The sequence below is a fragment of the Stigmatopora nigra genome, chromosome 21 (genome assembly GCF_051989575.1).
Source record: "Stigmatopora nigra isolate UIUO_SnigA chromosome 21, RoL_Snig_1.1, whole genome shotgun sequence".
NCBI classification, from domain to species: domain Eukaryota; kingdom Metazoa; phylum Chordata; class Actinopteri; order Syngnathiformes; family Syngnathidae; genus Stigmatopora; species Stigmatopora nigra.
This window is the reverse complement of record NC_135528.1, coordinates 8,762,878-8,785,027: the sequence shown is the minus strand read 5'-3', so window position 1 is coordinate 8,785,027 and position 22,150 is coordinate 8,762,878. Positions and strand designations below refer to the sequence as shown.

Here is a 22,150-nt window from a genome sequence, read left to right as displayed (position 1 = left end):
CACAAACCATAAAAGTGTGAGGAAAAAGGACAAATCCAATGTAGGAAGGATGTAAGGGCAGATGGACAAACAAGGAGCTCATTAGCATAAACAGGAGTGAGAAAAGGAGGAGGAAAAAGGGGCGGGGGAAGGAGTCAAAAACTTTACGGCTGACAGTTAAATTTACTTGTGTGTGTTGTGTATGTGGGAAAGAAGAAGTGGCTCGGTTGGGGGGGTGCTGCGCTTGTTCTGCAACATGCCTTTTGGGCTTTTTACTGGTTCACACACACTAAGTCGTCCTGCTCACTCGCTCAGGCTCAATTCTTTTGTCTTAGGAAACAAAACGGGGAAATAATTGAGATTTCATTCACTTGGGAAGGCCTCTTTATTTTGTTATGTTTTTTGGATATTTACAGCATTCAAGGTGGGCTTTTTAGTAGCCTTGAGTGGATTAAGATAGAAGTAAATGAAGTTATTGTACATGTTTGAGGAAAGTATTTCGTTCTGGAGTTGACATTCATGTGCTAAATCTGTTCATTTTTTGTATTTTGTTCTTTTTATTCGCGCGCCCAATCCTGAATTTGAGAAAATGTGTCAAGGAAGGAACCATAACGCCATTGGAAGTCTGTACAGATGATTATGTAAATGTAATCTGCTTAATAACTACATCCGAGAAGCATCCATTCCAGTTATTTACGGCGCACTCTGCCTCCCTCCCCAAAAAACTCTTTTGAATAGACTGAGCTTTGCTTAAATTCAGTGCCTGCCTGGTGGGATGCTCAAATGGATTTAGTCGGGGTGTCGTGCTGTAATATCCCATGGCAGCTGCATGGACTGCACCTGTTTTACCATTTCAGGTCACTTTGCTCAAATGGACGGAATGAGGATGCCTTAAAAATACTTTTGTCTGAATATCTAAGTACTGTTTAATATCTAAGTATATTTGACCGGCGACCAAAAGGCCGGCGACCAAACATCCGGTCACGTATGATTGAATTGTTTACAACCAATTTTATGGTATGGAAATCTAAAATAGCTGTTTTTTAAGTACATTTTAAGTCACTGTACTTCGATATGCACATAGTGACATGGAATAAAATAAGACTAAATTTTGACCACCATTTTTTTTACAATGAATGGAGTGAAGACGTTGACATAACCTGAAAAAAATCCCCAAAACCTGCCCTTTCTCTCTATTCAATACCCTAGAAACGATGCGCCATTGCAAGGGAATATAAAAGTCAACATTGTGGCCCAGCAAACGTTCCGCTGCGCGTGTGCACGTTAAGTTTGTCCAGATATATTTCCCGTCAGTCGGAGGAGGCTTGGAGAGGAGGAGAAGGGGGGCTTCTTCTTCTTCTTCTGCAGGAAACGTCCGCTTCTGCGAGAGTGGAAAAGTGTGCGTATTTGTGTGTTTACACAGGCGCTGAAAAGTTGTGTCTGCATGTGCACTACATGGCCATCTTTCTTTCTTTCTTTTCTTTTCTTTCTTTCTTTTTCCCCGGACGGTTGGTGTGTAAATGAGCTCATGTTTGAGTTTAGCCAGACAGACACAAGTGCACGGGTTGTTTGGGTTTCTTCCCAAAATGTCTTATACACTATATCTACTAGTATTTGGCATATGGACTATTGGACTCTCTGTTCTTTTGGCAATGCTTTAGAAAAGAGACAGAATAGGTGAAATTTAACAAAAAACTGATTTTTTTTTGTGTGCTTGTTTGCTCTTTGTCGTCATTATTCTTTTTGGAAGTTTGGAAGTCCCCAAACGTGTAAAGATACCTGTTGATTTATGCAGCATGGCCAAGGATGAATACATACTCTGTCTGTCTGAGTTGGAACGCCGCCTCGGCACAACTAGACGTTATTTGGCTATTCTTGTTTGAGCAAGATTTTTCTTCAATTCTGCTACGGAGACTTCAGCAAGGCTGCTTATAATAGAATTCCTTTATATTCCATTTTTTTGCCTATGTTGCTCGGTCAAAAGATGTTCACTAGTTCTTTCTATGCGTCATTAGTGAGTTTTCACGTTGAAATTAGAACACAAGACATAGTTAAGGTGACTTTTTTCATGCTTTTAGGTTTTTTTTTGTTTATTTTTCTTACAAATGACAGATTTGCTCATCACTCAAGCAGATGATTAATGGATGCAGTCGTTTCCCTCACGTTTGTCTTATTGCCATACCTTCTATATACACCTACTACATTCTTTTGCCCTCTGATTGGCCGTAATGTCCTTACAGTCAGGAGTTGTATGCATGCATGCGTGCGTGTGTGTAGTGTTTGCATGTAATCGCGTGCATCGGGCTGTCATGAATGGTGCGCTTGACACGGAGCGGAGTGTGGACTTCCTTTGGGCCGGACTAAATTGGAAACAGAAAAACAAACATCTCCCCCCCCCAGAAGTCAAGTCGCCCTCCTCACTGGTCTGAATGCTCGTGGCACGGTTCGACCTGTCTGGGACAATGTAACGGCCTATAGTCGGACCGGACCACACACGGTTGAGGAGCGCAGGAGGGGGTGGCGGTAGCTTTGCGGTGGTGGAAATACATCTGTACGTACGCAAGATTGTGTGTGTATAAGCTCAATGTGTATGTATGGAAGTGTGTGTGTGTGTGTGTGTTCTAGGCAAGTTGGTAAAAGTGCCAGGAATCCTTCCAAAGTTGCTGGGATTGATGCGAAAGACAGCGATGGAAAGACATTTGAAAAGTGGATGGAGGACCAGAAGTGGAAAAGATGGAGATAAGTCATAATAGAGGAGAAGGATGAAGAGAAAAACAGAGCTACTGTGATTGGAGTAAATGAATGAGGAGACACTCGGAGGTCCGCGGGGGAAATATTTAACGGGAAACAATTCCCTCCTCCTTTTTTTTCCTCCCTGTTTTGAGTGCTACTCTTTTTTTTTCTTCATAAAATGCACTAATGGCAAAGGCTATTATGCGGTCAAGCTTGTAATAACCGGAAGCTGAGGAGGATTTGAGGGGAACTGCATCACGCAGGAGATCAGGTTTTATTATAAATAACATGCCTCGGTGATGAGACAATAACGGGAAAGTGTGAAAATGGCTTCTTGTTTTTTACAAATATATTTTTTTAGGGTGGGGAGGGTTTTGTTTCCTGCTTCCGATGGGTTGGAGTCCTTTTTGTGTCTTGATAACTAATCGGATTCCATTTCCACATTCTTGCAAGAGTCTTTAATCCTCAATTTATTTTGGGATTAATGCGTATCTTTCTTATCTAATTGCGATACATTTGCTGTACTATTAGTCGTGCGCCTCATTGTATGTTTATACAATATTTTGATATTTACACAAGTAAGCAACTTTAGAGGCAATTGATCATCAAAATCAAGAAAGTCACAATCAAGAGCTCAATTCATGACCCTTTTTAACATAATTTTGCTCATGACAACCAATCTTTTAATGCAATTTATATAAAAAAAAGGTTTGGCTCATGGAGAATGGATTTATTTCAATCAAAACACAAAACATAACTGTCTTCTCCCTATTATTGTGTCCCAAAAACACATTGTCTTTTAGATGGGCAGGTCTGAAAATGACTCAGAATATCTGTAATGACTCACAATGCATTTGACTTTTTTGTCTTGTTTCCAAAACTCGCCACATCAGTTTACAAATATTGACACGGCATGACATCTCAAATGGCCCGTGCCGATGTTTTCTATGAACAATCGAAACAAAAGTCGCAATGGCATCAAGATGAATGTGATTGCTTCCTTCAATAACTCCGAGAACTCTTCAAACCAACCCTGTTCCTTATTGAACCATTTAGGCCATCTATCGTCCTCTTCAAAATGACACCGCCATATTTGAACGGCTTTTGGCTCTCTTGATTCCATCTACGTTGAAGTGCAAAACAATTTTCCCTCAAAGCCGCACTGACACTCAATTTGGCAAAATTGTTTGGGTAAAACGGCGATGCATGTCTAATCTAAACTCATTTATCTTCTTTCCTTTCAGGTACTTTTGGTCGAAATTGATGCGTCAGGACCTAAATCAGAAGACTGTTTTTAGACGGCACCATCCCTTAAAGGTGGACTGTAGCCAGAGGGTGCTATGTGGAGTTTAAGACCCTCTTGAAGTACCAAACCAAGCAAAAGCAAAAATTAAACAAAAGTGAAAGGAAAGATTGGCCACCATGTACCTGCATGGAGTTATGCAGTCCTACTGAGAAGGAGTGCTGGGATTAAGTGAGAGGTGCCACTCCTGCTGCTTTTTTTGTTTTGTTTTTTGTTCCTGTCCTGCTTCCTGTCATCGGAGCAAAAAACCTCTGGGGTCCAACTGAGCCACTTGAACAGAACCCATGCCCAGGCCCAGAGTGCGGCATGTTGTTTTTATAACCTGATGACCAGCAGAGGTAAGACATTTCCACCTTATACTTGGAACCTGAAGTAGAAAAGGAAATGAAATGGGGAATTCATGGATAAAATCAATCAATTAGCAATAGATATCATTACTCAAATCCTTAACTTTTCTGTGAGTTACTATGTAGGACCATCAATAATAACAAAGTCTAACATTTTTAATTAATACTGTTTTCTTTAATTGACCTATTTTCCCCAAAAAATTCCATTGAAATATCATGCTTTTGAGTCATTTATCCTAAAGTTAGCTTAACATAATTTTTGCATCATTATTAATAATAATCATCCTATGCATTCCAATTAATTTTGTCCTTTTAGTGCATGTTTAAATATACAATTTCTCACAATAACAGTCAATATTTTTATTACCCCACATTATTTACTTGATCCTTGGATTTAGTTCAGTTTCTGTTCTTTATCCGTGCTATTTCTAAATGATCTGATGTTGTTTTTTTGCTGTTAATTTATTACCACGCATTGTCCTTCCCTCAATTCCAATGAGTAGGAACATCACTCAAAGTTAATACATTTTGGGAAGAACCTTACCAACCTAGATGTGGTTTTGCTCCCAAAGGATATAAAAAAAAAAAAACAACCAAAAAAGCAAAAAAACAAAACTCTTTTGATAATTTTTCCTGTCATTGTGTGTTTAGATAAATGATTAGCCAGACAAGCCAGAACATATGGGATGGGATACACACGAAAACCTTTGAAGCACATAACTGTGTATATGTGTGTGTGTGTGTGTTTGTATGTTTTTCATTATGTGGCACAGTGGCTTTTGCTCGGTGATGTTATTCAGCAAGGGCGGGTTACTCAGAACCGCTTGATGCTTTTAGCTGTGGTTTGTATGCGCTTGAATGTTCACAACTGTCTATGCGTGCGCATCTTTGGGGTGCGCGAGCTCGTCCGCCGTGCGTGCCTGTGTGTTGTGGTCCCGCAACAAGCTTTAATGTTTCCAACACGAGTCGCCTCTGGAACATGTTGTTGTGCCGTTTTCCAAAAAAAAAGAAAAGGGAACCGAGGAATGTTGAGTAGAGGCAATTCACCGAGTCTGAAAGTTAAGTCGGCTTGTCATTGTTGCGCTTTCTATTTGTCGTTTTATTATGATTTTTTTGGGCCAATTGCATCACACAATAACGCATCTTATTTTTTTCTTTTCAGCATGTACCAATTTAGTTGCCAAATGAAATATCCCGTTACCTCAACTCTATCGCAATATCATAAGTGGATTTTACAGCCTAAAATGACTATAAATGACTGCTTGTGTTCCTTCAATGCTGCATCACGGGTGATAGAACAAAAAGTGCCAATGCATCATTCTCCTAGCAAGGCCATTAACCCTCACCGCACTAACCTCTGCGCTCAAGCTCAGCCAAAACGATAGTTTTCCATCCATGTCCAACAAACAACAATTATCTATTTGGCGTAGGCGTCTAAATTATGCAGACAAAGACGGATAAAGGCGTCGTCGCTAGACGTCACCGCAATTAATGACTTCATTTGTTAGTTTGCTAATGATCGACTTATTTAAAGGACGCGGAATCAATCAAGCGTCCAGATGACAGATGTGCATGTGGCGTGGTGTGAAGTGTACTCGTGACTTCATCATTGATGAAGTCACTCCTATGGAATAAGAACAGCGTGGGTGAAATGTGGGTTTTTTTTGTTGCTATTGGGTCATCCGCGTGGGTTGGGGTGGGTGGGACTTGTATCTTTATTTGGTAATTAGAAGATGATAGGCCTTAACTCACTGGCTGCCATGTAAAATTAGTCCATTTAAAGTAGGGAAAGCTGGCATGCAATGATTAAATGCATCATTCATTTTTTGAAGGGTCACAGGGGGTGCTGGAGCCTATCCCATCTAATGACAGGCACTAGGCGAACTGGTGGTCAGACAATTGTAGTCCACAAGGAGACGACTATTCACGCAGGGGCAAATTTAAAGTGTTCAACTAGGCTAATCTGCATGTTTTTGGGATGTGTGAGGTAACTGGAGTACCTGGAAAAAACCCACGCAAGGTCCAAGCAGTGAGGAATGGCTATTCGCAAACTCGTGTGAATTATGGGATTTTGACTTATAACACCCAATACAATCAAGACAAAAAAAATGGCGTGATGAGTGAGAAACGGCCATGTTTAGTTGCACTGTGAGTCAAAGCAGCTGCAGCAAACATGGGCACCCGCGTTTTATCCATCCACTTCCGTCGTCAATCCCTAATCAAAGACAGATGATTTACCATTGAATAACGGACTGTGTGTGGGCTTCTTGAACGCACCAAAAAGTCTTTTGACTTCTGTCTCAGAATACTGGGCGGGAATTTGATGTTTTTGTCCTATTTACAGCTGACAAAAACGGCTTGCTGTCTTAACGTAATGTCTTGAAAATAAAACATACTATTATTTTGGTTTAAACAACAACAATGGTCAGATAATGACGAAACATAGATATGTTGTACTACTCCTTTGACTTGGTTACTAGGTAGTTAATATGTAAAAATACCCAAAATGATGGCGTATGACTGACACGTGTTGTTGGAGCTAATGTCAGTGAGATTTTCTTCCCGGCTACTCTGCGGGAAACTCCATTAATCAGGAAAAAAAAGTGTTTTCCAGCCCAAGAAGGGGCCAGTGGGTCCAACCTAGATTTTGGAGGCCCGCTTCATTTGTCTCTGTTGGGTTTCTAGACGGGTTGGAGCTGAAACGCCTTAATCAGATTAAAATGGAAAGCAGTCGCATTGCCAGCAGCAGCCAACAAACCCGACCTGCGGTTCAGCGTGAACTGGGCTCCCTCAGGCTCACGGCTACGCTTCCCGAGCAATTACATGATGTGTTGCTACTCGCTCCCACGTTAAGCCCAGATACACCCGTTCACCTGCTTGTATGTTTGCCGCCATGGGGTGTGTCGTTTATTTTATTTATTTATTTTTTGTTCTCTTTCTGGGCTACCATTGCATGCTGTGGCCAAGCGAACAAGTGTTAACAAGATCTGTGCGCACGATTTATTTCATCCATATGCCGGTGAGCCATACAGCTGCTGCTTTCAGAGTGTGTCTGGGAGGAGATTATTGCATAGTCAGCGCAATAGTGTTGTAAATACAGTTTAATATTTTGTGGTACATTAGGTTTTTTTGTGTATGATAATATTGAAGGTGTGGGATAAAAGATGGCTGAGTTCAACTGCATTTTTTTTTACTTAACCAATTTGTTTTATTGAGACTAGTAAAAAGATGGGGATGGATAGGATATGATATAAGATTTTAGATATAATATTTAGATTATTTTTTTCAAATGGATTAAAAAAAGGCCTGAATATTCAGTTTTTTAAATCTAAAACTGTTTATTTTTAGCTTTTCTTTATTTTTAGATTTTACAAAATACATTTTGAACTAAAAACACAATTTGACACCTGTGAGCTAAGCAAAAGAGTAGATGATGAAAAGGATAGTGATGGAATTGGCTAATATTGAAGACATTGAATTCAAACAATGACCTATTTTTAACATTAAATGTAATTGCAGTCGTATACTAAAGAGATGCTCCGCTATTAAATTTCCCAGTTTGTTAATTCAATATTTTCACTCTATGCCGGTGTGACTTTGTTATAAATTCTCCAAGCTTTTAAAAAAAATGATTAAACATGAAGTCCGTTCAAGCCACGATGAATCAATTCCACACTTTCTCTTCTCGTGAATCTGCGCAAATGACCCAACACGTTGCCATGTTGTTGAATGTGGCGGCTGCGTGTTCACCGCCGCTCTACCGGCTGCCAAAATCGGGTGGTGGAAGTTACTGGAAGTTTGGATTGCTAGTTTGGAATATGGCATGGAAACATATCTGCTTTGAAGAACCACGCCACCACCACCACCAGCCAGTCATTTTTTTTCTCCTTCTTCTCCCCACTAAATTTATTGCTTTACTCTGCTATATTAAAGACGTAATCCTGCCAGGACAAGCTAAATATCAGCTGTCTTTATGAGCTTGAGTATAGGCCTCTATTGGAATATTAAATTTGGTAGAAATGGATAATTGCCCTGGAATACCTAATGCAGAATGTGAGTGTGCGAGTGTGGTAATCTCTATGGCAGGTTCCTTGCTATTAGTGCACCACTGAACAAGGCAGCAATTCATTCAGCAGATTTAACTGTGTGTGTGTATGTGTTTGTGTGTGTAGTAGTGTGTGTCTGGATGACAGGTTTCTAAATGCAGAGTGTGTGTTGTTTTTGGAGAATTGTTTCCGTGCGCCTGTCTGCACCATATGGCCCTATGTGGAAAAAAAAGGCCTCTTTAGGGGTTTGCGTGTGCGTATGCGTCTGTGTGTTGTGTGTGTAGTGTGTGTGCGCACACAGCGGTCGGGTCTGCCCAGAGCTGAAGCTGTAAAAACAAAACAAAAAATGTCTTGAGAAGAAGAAGAAAAAAACTGCATTCGGTGCAGTGATGTCAGATACTACCTCGCTTACTTAAATCATAATGTGGGGTTTCTTGACATTGCTGTTATGCCTTGAGTATTTGTTTTTTTGTTGGAATACTTTACACAAAATGTTAGATGACGATAGTAATGCTACCGAATAATCGTGAATCTTATTTTGTCGATAAATATGTTGGGAATTTTAGTTGTCAGTGCTGATTTGCTAATGTCAAATTACAATAATGCACATGTTTATTAGTCACCATAACTATTTGGAGTGAAAATCAGAGATGTTTAAGCACTGCAATATCAAATGATCAAAATCATTGATTTACCGTTTTTTCACCACTATAAGGCGCACTACATTATGAGGCACACCCCCAATGAATGACACAATTTCATTTTTTTTCTCCATATATAAAGGACACTGGATTATAAGGCGCCCTGTCTATTTTGGAGAAAATGTAAGACTTTTAAGTGCGCCTTACAGTCGTGAAAATACTTGTGAATGTCCGGAGTATCATTTCTCATTTAAAGTTACATTGCGGTACTTTTTATGATTTTCAGTTCATTTCAAATGGGGTAAAGTTGTACAGCCGGATGTGCAAAAAGTGCTAACTAGACGACGAGCTGCTTTGTTTGTTTATGGAGAAGCATATGGCAAGAACCGCAAGAACGGCAAGGCAGATGGACTTGTGTCTCTTACCTAATATGTCCCATGTTGTATCCCGTAGGCTCTCTGCCAGTCACTCCGATCTGAATATGAATCTACCTTATGTACCAATCCATCCCGAGTCGACAGCAATGCTATCCTTGGCAAGAGATCCCAAATCTCCAGTTACTCTACAATTTCAACCCTTTATGTCCAACACTTGCTGAATATGTATTTTCAAGCCCAGTTTATCCTGCCTGATAGAGTTTCTTACTTGTTTTTGGCTTGTTCTGAAATTATCACGTTGGTTTTTTTCCCCTTCTCTACGTACTTTTCTGGTGTTTTCTTTGTGTCCGTTTTCCTTGTGATTTGAGGTTTGTTTTGGCTTAACATTCGGCGTAGTGGTGGCCAGTGCCGAGACCTGCGTACAATCACCGTCTCACACATGCATAAACACTTGAATGTGCTTCTATTCGGTCATCGTGTGTTGACAGACGTAAGCAGATCTGTGTACACTCCCAAGAAACCTCACTTATGTTTACGCATCCCTTTTGCAGAAACTGATTTTGTCTGCATAGCAAAAATCGGATTTTCTTAACTGGTTCTTTCTGTATTGAGTATTAGGTCAAACAAAGGCACGCTAAAGTAAGTGTTTAGACGCAAAATCCGTACAGAAGTGGCTGACTAACTCAATTTGTATTGTAACAGCTGCAAGAAAGGTCTTTTTGTTTTTAATGGCTGCTCTCTTTGGTATAGTTTCAACATGTTTCATTTAATGTACAACATGTGTTGGGAGAACAGCCTTTCGTTTTGGTGGCTCCGTCAAGTTTCCGCAATGGCGTGTGGCCCCGCCCCCCTCAGAAACAAAGTTTTACACTTTATGCCAACATGATCACAGGGGGAAATTATTATTATTATTCCCTTGACACGAGGAACAATTATTGAACACTGGTACTCTCAGTTGAAGACCATATGCATCCCAAATGTCCACATTTTTGCTTCAATAACACCAAAAAAAGCCTACTAAAATATTCTAAAGTACATTGGCAAACTCCATTGCCTTCCTCAATGGAAAAGTTGCCAGATCTAAGCACCAGTCCAGTTTAAGATCGGCAATAATGAAATGGCATTTTACTATGACCGCTACCTAACCAATTCCAACGATATAGCGCCACCTGTCAGATCAAGTCGCACTAGTCTTAGTGATGTTGCCTGCGAGCCTCAGTGGACTCGAATTCACGCCCGGTCATAACATGTCTGCTCGGATTTCCCATGCAAACGAAGAGCGGGAGACAGCAAGTCAATTGTGCTTATCGCCCGTTGATTAAAAAGGAGACAAGCGTAGCAGCGCTCCAGGCTAAAGCGCATCGCCTGGGGCCTTTCATGCACTCAACCAAGTCGAAAAGTTAAATCAAAAGTCCAGCGGTTTACAGAGTAGCCTTTCTCCTGTGCTTACTTGTATACTGTCATTACCCACCATGTAAACCTCTTTTCTCATAGCAAATATTTCCAGCCAGTGTCAGTGGGCCATAGCTTGTGAGTTGGTAAGATTTTAAATAAATGATCATTTCGTTTGAGAAGCCCAAACAGCAGACGGCGTAATAGTTCCGAACCTTCAAAAAGTAATGATTTCAAGCTCACTGTCTCCATTTCTCCTTTTAAAGCATTTTTAATGAAAAATGAATTCTCATTGTACCTCAGAAAAGAGCAACATCCATCTCTTCTAGACCGACATCAACTCAGCGCATCCCTGTTTATATGCTATGGATTTCATGATAACAAATTCCTCAAGACTTGATTAACGAGAGGTATCAGGCCTCCTGCGTCTTCTCCCGCCGCAAACTCTCATCTCAGCTTTGTGTCTCTCTCTCTCTCTGCTTGCCACGATATCTCGATGTAACCCCGTTTCTGTAGCCACGTCCAAACATTTACATTTCTGCTTTCAAGTGCTGTTTATATATGGCCCTTATCGGCTATCTAGCACGCATTTAGACGAGGGGGACAGTCGGTGAATCAAATCTCCGTCGTACTGACATCAACACTGTTGCTATGTCCATAATAGGATAGCGGGAGTAAAAGAAAGTGCCACATAGACACAAGGAGGGGAGGCAGTTCATTTGCCACCACAATGTTTTGTGGTGATGTGACGCTTGGAATGTTGGGGATTTTAGAGAACAAGATCTTTTTTTTCTTTTCTTTTTTTCTTGCACTCCAAAACAATAGCGGATGCCTCTGATTTCTTTCAGGTTAACAATGAGCAGAGATTTTTTTGAAATTGCATCTATTGCTTAATCGCAGTGCTGTGAATGACCGCGAGTGGACATTTGGTCGCCGGTCTTTTGGTGACAGAAAGTTTACTGTGGAAACCAGCTCTCAAAATTATATTCATGAGAGAGAGTTTAATATCTAAGTACTGTTTAATATCCAAGTACTGTTTAATCTCCAAGTACTGTTTAATATCTAAGTACTGTTTATTATCTAAGTCCTGTTGAATTCAGCTCTCAAAATTATATTCATGAGTGAGAGTTTAATACCTAAATATCTACTATTTTCAACAGTACTTAGATATTAAACTCTCTCTCATGATTATGACTTTGAGAGCTATTTGTCACCATTTGACCGGCGACCAAAAGACCTGCGACCAAACGTCCGAGCACCTGAAGAACAATTGTCAATTAGGGATCTGATCCATGCATCTGAAGTTGTGTATTCAGAAATTTGTAAAAATATCTATGCCTTCTTTAAAACCTTTTTCTAGTTTCCAAATCAGCCGTGTTAGGGGTTGCACAAGTAAATAATGACATTTTAAAGTTGTCCATTTCAGGATGCACCCAAAGTCTCAGTCTGAGGACTCTATTTGTCATCGTGACCTCAACGAAAAAAAACCCTGACCCCTTGACATCCCGTCTGAATGGAGAACACCACTCTAGGGATCTGCGGCGTGTCACCCCAAGTGCATGATGGGCCCGGATTTGGCCACTTGCTATCTGCTTATCTGCCTGAGAGAGAAAGGAAGAGATCGAGAGAGAGAGCGAGAGAGCGAGAGAGAGAAAGGCAATGGCCCTCGTGGTCATATGTAGTCTGATTGTTATCACACCGTTTGACTCCCATGGGCTTTTAAGGCAATGAATTCCCTCCCATCTTCCTTCCCAGCGTCTTGTGAAGCATTTCTCTGCTCTCATCTCTGCTTTTAATCTGTCCTTGTCTTTGCTTTCCCTTTCGTACGACTGTTTTATCTCTCCCAACTCTCACACGACACTATCGACTATTGTTTTGTACAGATATGTAATTAGCAACCAGACACTAAATGCTGAATTGCAGGTTAGGTGAGTTCCATTGATTAGTTTTTCTTTTAAACTCCGCACCCCTCAGGTAAGATGTTTTACTTTGTGCATCCTGCAGCAATGCTTCATTTTCAGATTTTCCCATTCCACCTGCACATTTGAAGCGCCGCCAAGATTGCGGTTTATTTTGCGTGATGCACATGTAAGAATCAGTCGGCCTACGAGTGATTGACAGCGGGATTCGACAGTCTTTTTAGTTCATTCCAAAATTGACACGCTTGCAAATTCGACACGATAACTGCCGAGACTCGCTGGTTTTGACTCGCTTGCCGATGACTCATCTGGTTGTCGTTTTTTTTTTTTTTTTTGAAACATGACAAAAGGGAAAGCCTCAACCATCACGCCCATCTTATCGTTTTAAATTTAATTTGTGTGTGATTCATCCCCGGCATAGATCAGAAGAGGATAAGGGCGAGGAATGAAATGCAGAAGGGAGAGGTTTGCCAACAAAAGATAGACGATGAAAAGAATAAAGGGTGTAGTAACTGCTAAACTCCGTAATGAAATTTTGTGTGCCAATACTTTAGTGTTTGTCGTTTGGTTTGTTCCTATGGACGACGCACGTACCAATGGTTACGATGGGCGTGAGAACAACACATTGCATTCCTTGGCAATCGGAGATTGTCTACCTTTGCCTACATTATGATTCCACACCCCAATCTTTTTCTAAAAGAGCACATAGGCCACAAAAACTACCTTCCCATTGCCAAAACAAGCTTCCTTAATCCATTCATTAATACAGACACAGAAAAAGACATTGTAGACATAAATAGATAGTTAGATAAATAAATATATAAATAAATAAGCATGTTACATATACATACTCACATTTATAAGCACATATATACATACACATACATATATAGGCACATATATACATACACATACATATATAAGCACATATATACATACACATTCATATAATAAGCACATATATATAGATACACATAGATGTACATGCATGCATACCCAGACTTAGTCTATTTTATTTGTGATTTCTCACAAAACTCATGTATTTATGCCTTTTATTGTCATTCCTGTTACTATGAAAGTCATAGTTTCATTATCTTGTGTTTTTAGCCCTTTTTTTCTAAGTTTTTTTGTGTGCTGTTTAGTTCCTGCGAGCGGGTCAAAGATCTTGATAAGCATCTCTGCTTGCATGCATGACTGCATGCTTTTTTTTTAACATTTGTCTTTTTTGGGTGAAGGACAGAGGAAATGAAAGATCAGACTGAGGCCTCCAAGGCTTCTTGAGCTGTCTCTGTATCATTCTCATGCATTTTTTCTTTGTATTTCTGTGTACCACAAGGCTGTATGTTTTCTTGTGCTATACCTTGCATTTCTTCAGGCACTTTGAAACCCCATTGGGAATATATCGAGGATTTAATGGAGTAGGATCACTTTTAAATACTGTAAATTATTAGCAGCGGATAGGGGGGAACTAATCCTATTAACGTGCTCGCATTACAACACATTTAATCATTATTTGTAATCACGTAGAATCCAATAAGAGGAAATTAATCTGGTCGGATCGATCCTTGTGAGGATTGTGTGGGTGTTGTGAGTTATTACACAATGTTTACATCCTCTTGCTTAGTGTCTTATCATTATATTGCATGTTAACAGTCATTTTTCTTCTGTTTTGCATTCATTTATTCTATAATCAGGGTTTGGGAAAGTTAAATCAACAGTTAAAACAAACGTGCGTACATCAATGAAGGTTTATGAGCTACCTTTGTGTATAAAGTGTGGGTTTGTGCATGTGTGTACATGCATTTGTGTGTGTGTGTGTGAGGAGGGTGCAGTATTGCTTAGCTGTGGCAGGCTGTTTAAGTATAATTAATTACACATGCTCATTGTTTTAGTAAGCGCTTTCCACATAGTTACCTCAAAGGTTGAAGAGTACCTATAAGGAGACATTGTGTGTTCTTTTTTACTATTTAAAAGAGTTTTTGTTTACTTAAACAGTCAGCGACATTTAAAAAAAATATACAGTATAAGATATCTATTCTAAATGTCATTCTGTTTGTGAATATGTCGACTACTCTGTAAGAAGCTCATGCAAGATACTAGAAAGATTCTTTAAAAAAAAAAGAGACCGTGACCACACATGCTATATTTGATGACATTTACACACTCAGACAGTGTGTGCTTAAAAGACCATAGTAGAAGGGGAGTGCTGTCTGTGTTTTGTCCGTCCTTGTGTGTGTGTGTGTGTGTGTGTGTGTGTGTGTGTGTGTGTGTGTGTGTGTGTGTGTGTGTGTTTGTAAAGTCAAAATCCAGACGAGAGGCCCACAGTCATATAAACTCTCAGGTCACAGATTATTGAAATAACAGAAGAGACGCATTGTCTACTCTCATGTCTTCTGTTTTTTAACATTTTCCCAAGTCACTGAGGATATAGACCATTTCATATTAGTATTTATTGTGTATGTAACTCTGTAAAACGCAGTTGTTGATGTGTAATAGTCCAGACATTGGCTTTATTTATTCATTTTATCTCAGGATAGTCATATTGAGTTTATAGTATAAGCTATGGCTTTTAATATATGATGGTTTATTTAAGTTGTATATTAGCATGGCAATGGAATTCCGCCCCAAAAGCGTGGTATTATCCGAACAAGGTGTTAACAAGGTTTGCCCCAGGATAAACCTGAAGACTGACTGAGAGCGTGATGAATAAGTGTGGGTGTGCGTGACGGATTAATTGAAAGCGATGGATGAAAGATGGAGTGATACCAAGCCAACACGTTCGAAGTGGGAAGAGAGCAATTTGTCTACCGTGTCTTAGATTGGAAATCTCTTCCAACCTCCTCATTATCTTTCACATTTATGATGACACTTTTGGCATACTCTTTACTAATATAAACTTACCGACTCTGCTATCTGGAAAAAATGCAATGTACCCAAAAGGGTTGTTGATATATATCCAAATGCAAATACTTCAAATATAATACTTGGCAAGGGGGATGCTGAAACTTGTTAGCATTCAATGCTGCAACTTTTAACTTAAAAAAAAAAAGGAAGTCAATTTTACTTACGCCGTTGCTTGAGGAAATAATAGAATGCTGACTGAGCACATCAGCTCCTCTAACATCTTGATATATTTTCCTTTTTTTTCTTTCAGTGACATCTACACACACAAAAAAATGAATTGACTGCAAATGGTGCATTTCACTTTGCAGTGGCAGATTTTTGGCTCATCATTTCCTGTTGATAAAATGCTAACTAAACATGTTTTGCACTTTGGTAACGGAAAATAATCATATAATAATGACCTAGCTCTGTCCTTGACACACAATACAAATTTTGAGGCTATTCAAAACCGTTGTTATTATCAAATGAGGACTCTGCTGTTGTAATATGGAATTACAGCCTAGTGTACAAAAGAAGAAACACACATAGTGCAGTTTTAATTCATGCTAACTTAAAAAAAATACTGCACACCACCTTACATAGCCTTATGGATTAAAACTACACAGTTGATCATTTGTAGTTAATAAGTCAAACCTGAATTTATCCTGAGTTCCCTTATGTGCTGAAAATGCAAGCCCTCCCCTTTCTGCTTTTCTAGTAACCACATATGAATCTGACTCCTATTACAGCTTGGCTTGGTTTCAGGAAGGCATATGTTTTGTCTGTCTGGGCATAAAAGCATACATACATTCATATACAGTGCTTTTATTAACTTTTTTGCATCAAAGAGTGCTAAGTTGAAATGACAAGGCAGCACATTGCTGTCAGTTGGACATCAAGTAATCACGTATGACACTGATGTCTAAATAACGGCTTTGTACTTTTTGAGCAAAGCCCAATTTCCCGGAGAAGTCATTTTATACAAACGTAAGGTAGCTTCAGAAGCGACAACACCGTGGATGGAGATTGATGTTGAGAAAGGACTGTGAAGTTTAATACTCTATACTCTCGCCTTATTATGTTGAAAGAAATTGCTTCTGCCTGACAAGTATTAAACCGGACTTGTCATTATGAATGTACCGATAATTATTTTTTTTTTGAGACTTTTAGCCGCTACTGATCTTTTAGCCCTATATTTATTCTAGTAAAAATGTCAAAAATTATTTATTTATTTTTGCTGAATATTGGCTTGATGCGTCACATTTTAAATGTTCAAATAAGGCAAAAAAAAAAACCTAATTTTAAATCTGTAAGTAATTTATTTCCAAGAATTATAGTTAGCAATAATTGGCTTTTTAAAATTATTTGCATGTTTGCTCATTTGGAACATCAACAACCAATGACAGTGCACCACCACTGGCCCCAAATGAACTGTAATCATAATAATAATAATAATAATAGCATTTTTAAAAATGACTTCCGCGAAATCTTAAACTTTTTTTTTTTCTTCTTCTCCTAATTCTGCTTGCCTTTGTTTGTCATCTAATGGCCAACTTCTAACACGCACACGTCAACGTATCCCTCAGCGGTAGTCAGTCCTGGTCATTATCATCAATTTTCGATAATAGTCCCACCGGTTAATTCTCAATGATGGAAACGATTAAGTCTCACATTCATCCTACCTGTCATATCACGGGGCCGCTTAGCGTTGTTTTTTTCGGCCGAGGGTTTTTTTTTCTTGGGGGTTAGGTAATTGTAGCGCGTCGCATTTACTGATACGCCGTGAAGGCAGTATGTTGCGGTGCCTTTAATTGCACTTGATAGTAATGGTTCCAGCCTGTGCACACAGCCCCAAGCATGCACAAAATGTGGATGGGTGGTTCTAAAATGGTGGTCTCCGAGTCCAAATGAAGTCCTAGTTGACATTCTGTCTGACTAATGAACTATCTAACCCAAGGGTGTCAGACTCGGGTTGATTTCACGTGGGCCGGACCATTTTAGATATAATATATCAATTTTTTGAAATAAATGGATTAAAAGAACTGGATTAAAAGCCTTGAATATTCAGCCTTGAATATATTTTTATATAGATCTAAAACAAGCTTTTCTAAATAGGATTTTAGATATTACAAAACTATTTTTGAACTGAAAACACAGAAAAAAATGATTAAAAAATTACAATTATTGATTTAAAAGGGGGAAAATAATGAAATTTAATATACATCGATACTCTACATTTGAATTTGATCCTAAAACAGAAAGTCAGCACTTATGATTAACTTTCCCGGGCCACACAAAATGATGCGTCGGACCAGATCTGGCCCCCGGGCCGCCACTTTGACAAATATAATCTATCCCCATTTTCATTATTTGAAATGACTGTTCTATGACCTTTTAAATGGACGAGGTACCCTTGCATGTCTGAAAGTGGCACTGAGGCATGGCACACAAAAAGTTAGTTGAATAAATTCCAGCAGCGGGTTTCACATTTACGGTTAAAGACTCTGCTGGCAAAAGTGCATCGTCCTGTAATTGGCATGCGTGAGTGAAAAAAACGCTAGCGACCAATTGCTTCTGATTAAATTCACAGTTTTATGAGCCTCATCTTAACGAACGTCCGTCTAGCGGCAGATGGAAACACAGGCTGGTCACTCATGAGCTCCTTTAAGTCGGGACTTTTTGCGTCATCGCCTTACCACAACCATGTCGTTTTCCACTTTCTATGTGTGTGTGTGTGTGTGTGTAATGAATTCTGACTTGGGTGTGGTGAGCATCAGATGAGATTTTCCTCTGCTGGCTCGCCACAATCTATCATACATCCACACACAGTTAGTGCCAGTGTTGGTTGAGGCGTGGGCCCTGGCTGACATAAATTACTTTATTTTAATAGTTGCATGGCTGAGAAGGAGAGGCCAGGGTGTTGTGAGTTCCACAAAGAACAGATTTGGAGTTCATCGGCTCATTTTTTGCACATCTCCAGTTATACATTATTCAGGATATCGTCCATTCCCGGGCACTTTTTATACGTCTTTGTTGCTGATGTCGTATAAACTAAATCCTGCGTGGGTTAAGATATTACCTTTGAACCTAACAGAGTATAAACGGGAAAAAAAATAAGTTTTGGTAGGATTCATATGCAGTGTTTTCTTTTTTTTTTACAATAGCGTTGGCGATGGGGGAAGAAAAAGTTGTGTGTAACGTGGAAATGAAATGACAATTTCTCCATTTTTTTTCTCCAGCGATGGTGAGGAAGAAGAATCCCCCTATCCGCAGCGTGGGAGGTGAGGAGGAGGAAGAGGAAGAGGAAGAGGGGAGCAGGCCAGTAGGCGAGGAGGAGGACGAGGACGGCGAGGAGGACGAGGGCCGCCTGGGAGCCGAGGCCGACCGCATAAGTCGTCCGTCGGAACCCGAGGACCGAGTCCGGGCCGACGACGACGACGACGAGGAGCCCGATGAAGAGGATGAGGAAGGAGAAAGTGAGTGCATTTCCTGGTCTCTCTCGCCCGCATCCTTTGGCAACGAGGAGCGAGTTAGGAGGAGGGGCGGAGGAGGGAGGCCTTGGCAAGTCGGGCCCAGAGCGGACCCCCAAGACCAGACGGGCAAAGGTGAACCCCCCGAGCCGGACGCGGTCGGAGAGGAGCTGGCCCCGGACACTCCGCCTCTCTCCTCCAGCCCCTCCCCCAAGCTGCAGGACTTCAAATGCAACGTGTGCGGTTACGGTTACTACGGCAACGACCCCGCCGACCTGGTGAAGCACTTTAGGAAGTATCACCTCGGCCTGCACAACCGCACACGGCAGGACGCTGCCCTCGACACACACATCCTGGCTCTCCACAACATGGCGCCCCCGCATACACCACTAGGTAACTCCTAGTTAGCACCCTCCCCATAACATCAATCTGGCCAAAAGTAGAAATCGGGACTTGCCGACCCATCGCGGTCACACTTTAAAATGATACACATTTTCCATGTCGGCCTGTTCACACATTTGCGCCGGTTTTGGGCATTCACATAATTATATGTATACGGCAACAATTTGTTTTTTTTCTCCAAACAAAAGGCTATTGGCAGTAAGCAGAAGGTGTGTAAGCACCCACTCTTCCCGTCCACTCTTGTTACACTCTTGTTATCACCATATATGGCTCCCGAGCCATAGGTTCCCTACCCCTGGTTGGTTTAGCATATGCAGTCGTTTGTATTCTGTTCTATTTTCTACATAGGCTTCATTTGAAATCTTTCCCTGTGTCGGAGTGTTATTTAACTGCTGTAGTTCAATGCCGAATTGATTCGGGTAAAAAAAGTGCTATGGTATTTAGAGCAGTGACATTTAACTTTAATCAACTTCAATCAAATGACCCAATGGCATTTTCCCCAACTCACATTTGCTTGGGTTTCGCTGCTCTGACCAGGCCGTCCGTGTTTGTGTTCACTCGCAGTGGTTCAGACGGGAGACGGGACCAGGAAGCAAGCCAAAGAGTCCGGCAAGAGCAGAGCGGAACTTCACCACCATCAGCAGCAACACAGGACGGTGGTGATGAACGGCACATATGACATCCAGGTGAGAAGAAGCACATTTGACATGGTTTGCATACAATGTATTGATTCTAAACTTCAAGTCGCCATGCATTTTTGCCAGATAAATGTTATGAACTGAAAGTCACATCTTGAGGGCAAAAAAAATAAATTCCTCATACTTAAACAGTCTTAAATTAAAGCTAGTTTCTAGTTTTCCGCTTTAAAATTCATGAACAAAATGCTTTGGTGCGCCTTTAAATGTGGTGCGCCTTTAAATGTGGTGCGCCTTAGAGTTGTGAAAATACAGTAATCTTGTTTCATAAATTTAAAACTATGTAATAGTGGGGCTTTTCAGTGTGTATGTATTTGGGTATAAGTGGCGTCACAAAACTAATTGAACTAACTTAAAAACTAACATAAAACATAATTTTAACCATGATCAGAGCTTTACAAAATTTGCATTTATATTAGGAATGTTCTGTCGCTTTAAGGATAAAACCAAACGACCCAATTTGTGTGAAAGTCATTTTCAAAAGTCAAGGAGTTTCTTTTGGGCTGCCCATAATGACCCCCAAACTATGCCACGACCACAAACGCACACTTAAAGAAGAAAAAATGAATGTTGTTCATAAAAGAAATGAAAGGAACCTCTATTCTCATATTCACTCATTCAGGCTTTCTTACTCTCACGCTCGTGTTTGGAAAATTCCATGCTGTCATTTGCTAAAACGGGATTCCCGGTGAGCCGGTGAGATTTAAGCGAGAGAAGCGGAAAAAAAGAAAAGAAAATGATAGCAAAGGAGGAGGAAAAAAAATGGAAAGATGACAGTTTTAGTGATGGAGGCTTTGACAAAATATTGAGTCCGTAAAGCAGCTGTCAGACATTTTAACGCCGCTTTTCATTGTTGTTTACCCATTCCAAACTTCTTACTTTGCAATTCACAGTTGGGTGTCAGCAAATGGTCGTCCTTCCGTCAATTTCAGGGGTCCAACTCATTCTCCTAGCTAACAAAAGACGACATTTTAATGTCCCGTTTCTGCTTTGGAATCCCAAATTCTGACACAACATCTGGATTTTCGAAAAAGGGCTCTGTTTCGCGCCGACAAACCGCCAGTCGCCGGACGGCCGTGGCCTCCCTTATGAGACCGCGGATCTCCTCGGAGATAAATCCGCATCGTACGGTAGTAATGTCATCGTAAGCCCCTCGCGCTCCCGATCCAGCCAGCGGCAGCACGTTATAATCACCTACAGTCTACGGGGCCGGTCTAATAAAAAGCAGATGGGTGTCGGGTTTCCTCGCCTCGCAGCCGCGGCCTCGTCCCGTGGAAACCTTGCCCTGGAATACAGACTCTCCCCTACTTATGAACATTCAACTTACGAATAACGGTACATAAATTGTGCAATCGGCATTAGATAGCTTCTTTCGGCCAGTTTCTAGTAAATTTCTCCATCTCTCTAATATATATACAGTACTGTATGTATTCTCTCCATTTTATGAAATGTTTTTTTCAGTACAAACCTATTCTGGTTACTTATACAGGCCTTAAACATACAAATGCACTTATATAAACCTTCAATATACTTCTATAGCCCTTAAACATAAATTATGATACAAAATATAGCACTGAATCAACTTCAATTTGAACAATTTCAACTTATGAACAATTTCAACTTAGGAACAATTTCAATTTACGAACAATTTCAACTTATGAACAATTTCAACTTATGAACAATTTCAACTTATGAACAAGCGCTCGGAACGTAACCCGTTCGTAAGTAGGGGAGCGTCTGTATATTTTAGGCATTTGCTTAGTTGTAGTTGTAGCGGGAATTTAATTGTAGGCGCTTTGGTGCTAAGAAGCATTCTTTGACTAATGACACGCATCCTCACAAGAGCTTTCACATCAAATCTCTGTCATGTTAAGCAAGTGGGAGTCGATATATTGGCGGGATGAAACCAAAGGCGCCAAGAGCCGTAACGCTGACTGTTGTTGATGGTCGCAATTTAATTACT

At 40.3% G+C, this 22,150-nt stretch overlaps 1 protein-coding gene across 3 annotated transcripts in view; it reads left to right on the top strand.

Moving 5' to 3' along the window:
- Positions 1–22,150, top strand: part of trps1 (trichorhinophalangeal syndrome I) — a 65,464-nt gene that overhangs the window by 8,780 nt on the left and 34,534 nt on the right. For 2 of the 3 annotated variants that reach the window (XM_077743814.1, XM_077743813.1), the window contains exons 2-4: positions 3,957–4,353; positions 18,860–19,483; positions 20,057–20,178. In XM_077743814.1, coding sequence (XP_077599940.1) covers positions 4,341–4,353; positions 18,860–19,483; positions 20,057–20,178 — 759 coding nt within the window. In that variant the 5' untranslated portion in view covers positions 3,957–4,340. The remainder of the gene's footprint in view (positions 1–3,956; positions 4,354–18,859; positions 19,484–20,056; positions 20,179–22,150) is intronic. The other variant, XM_077743815.1, reaches the window with a different exon arrangement.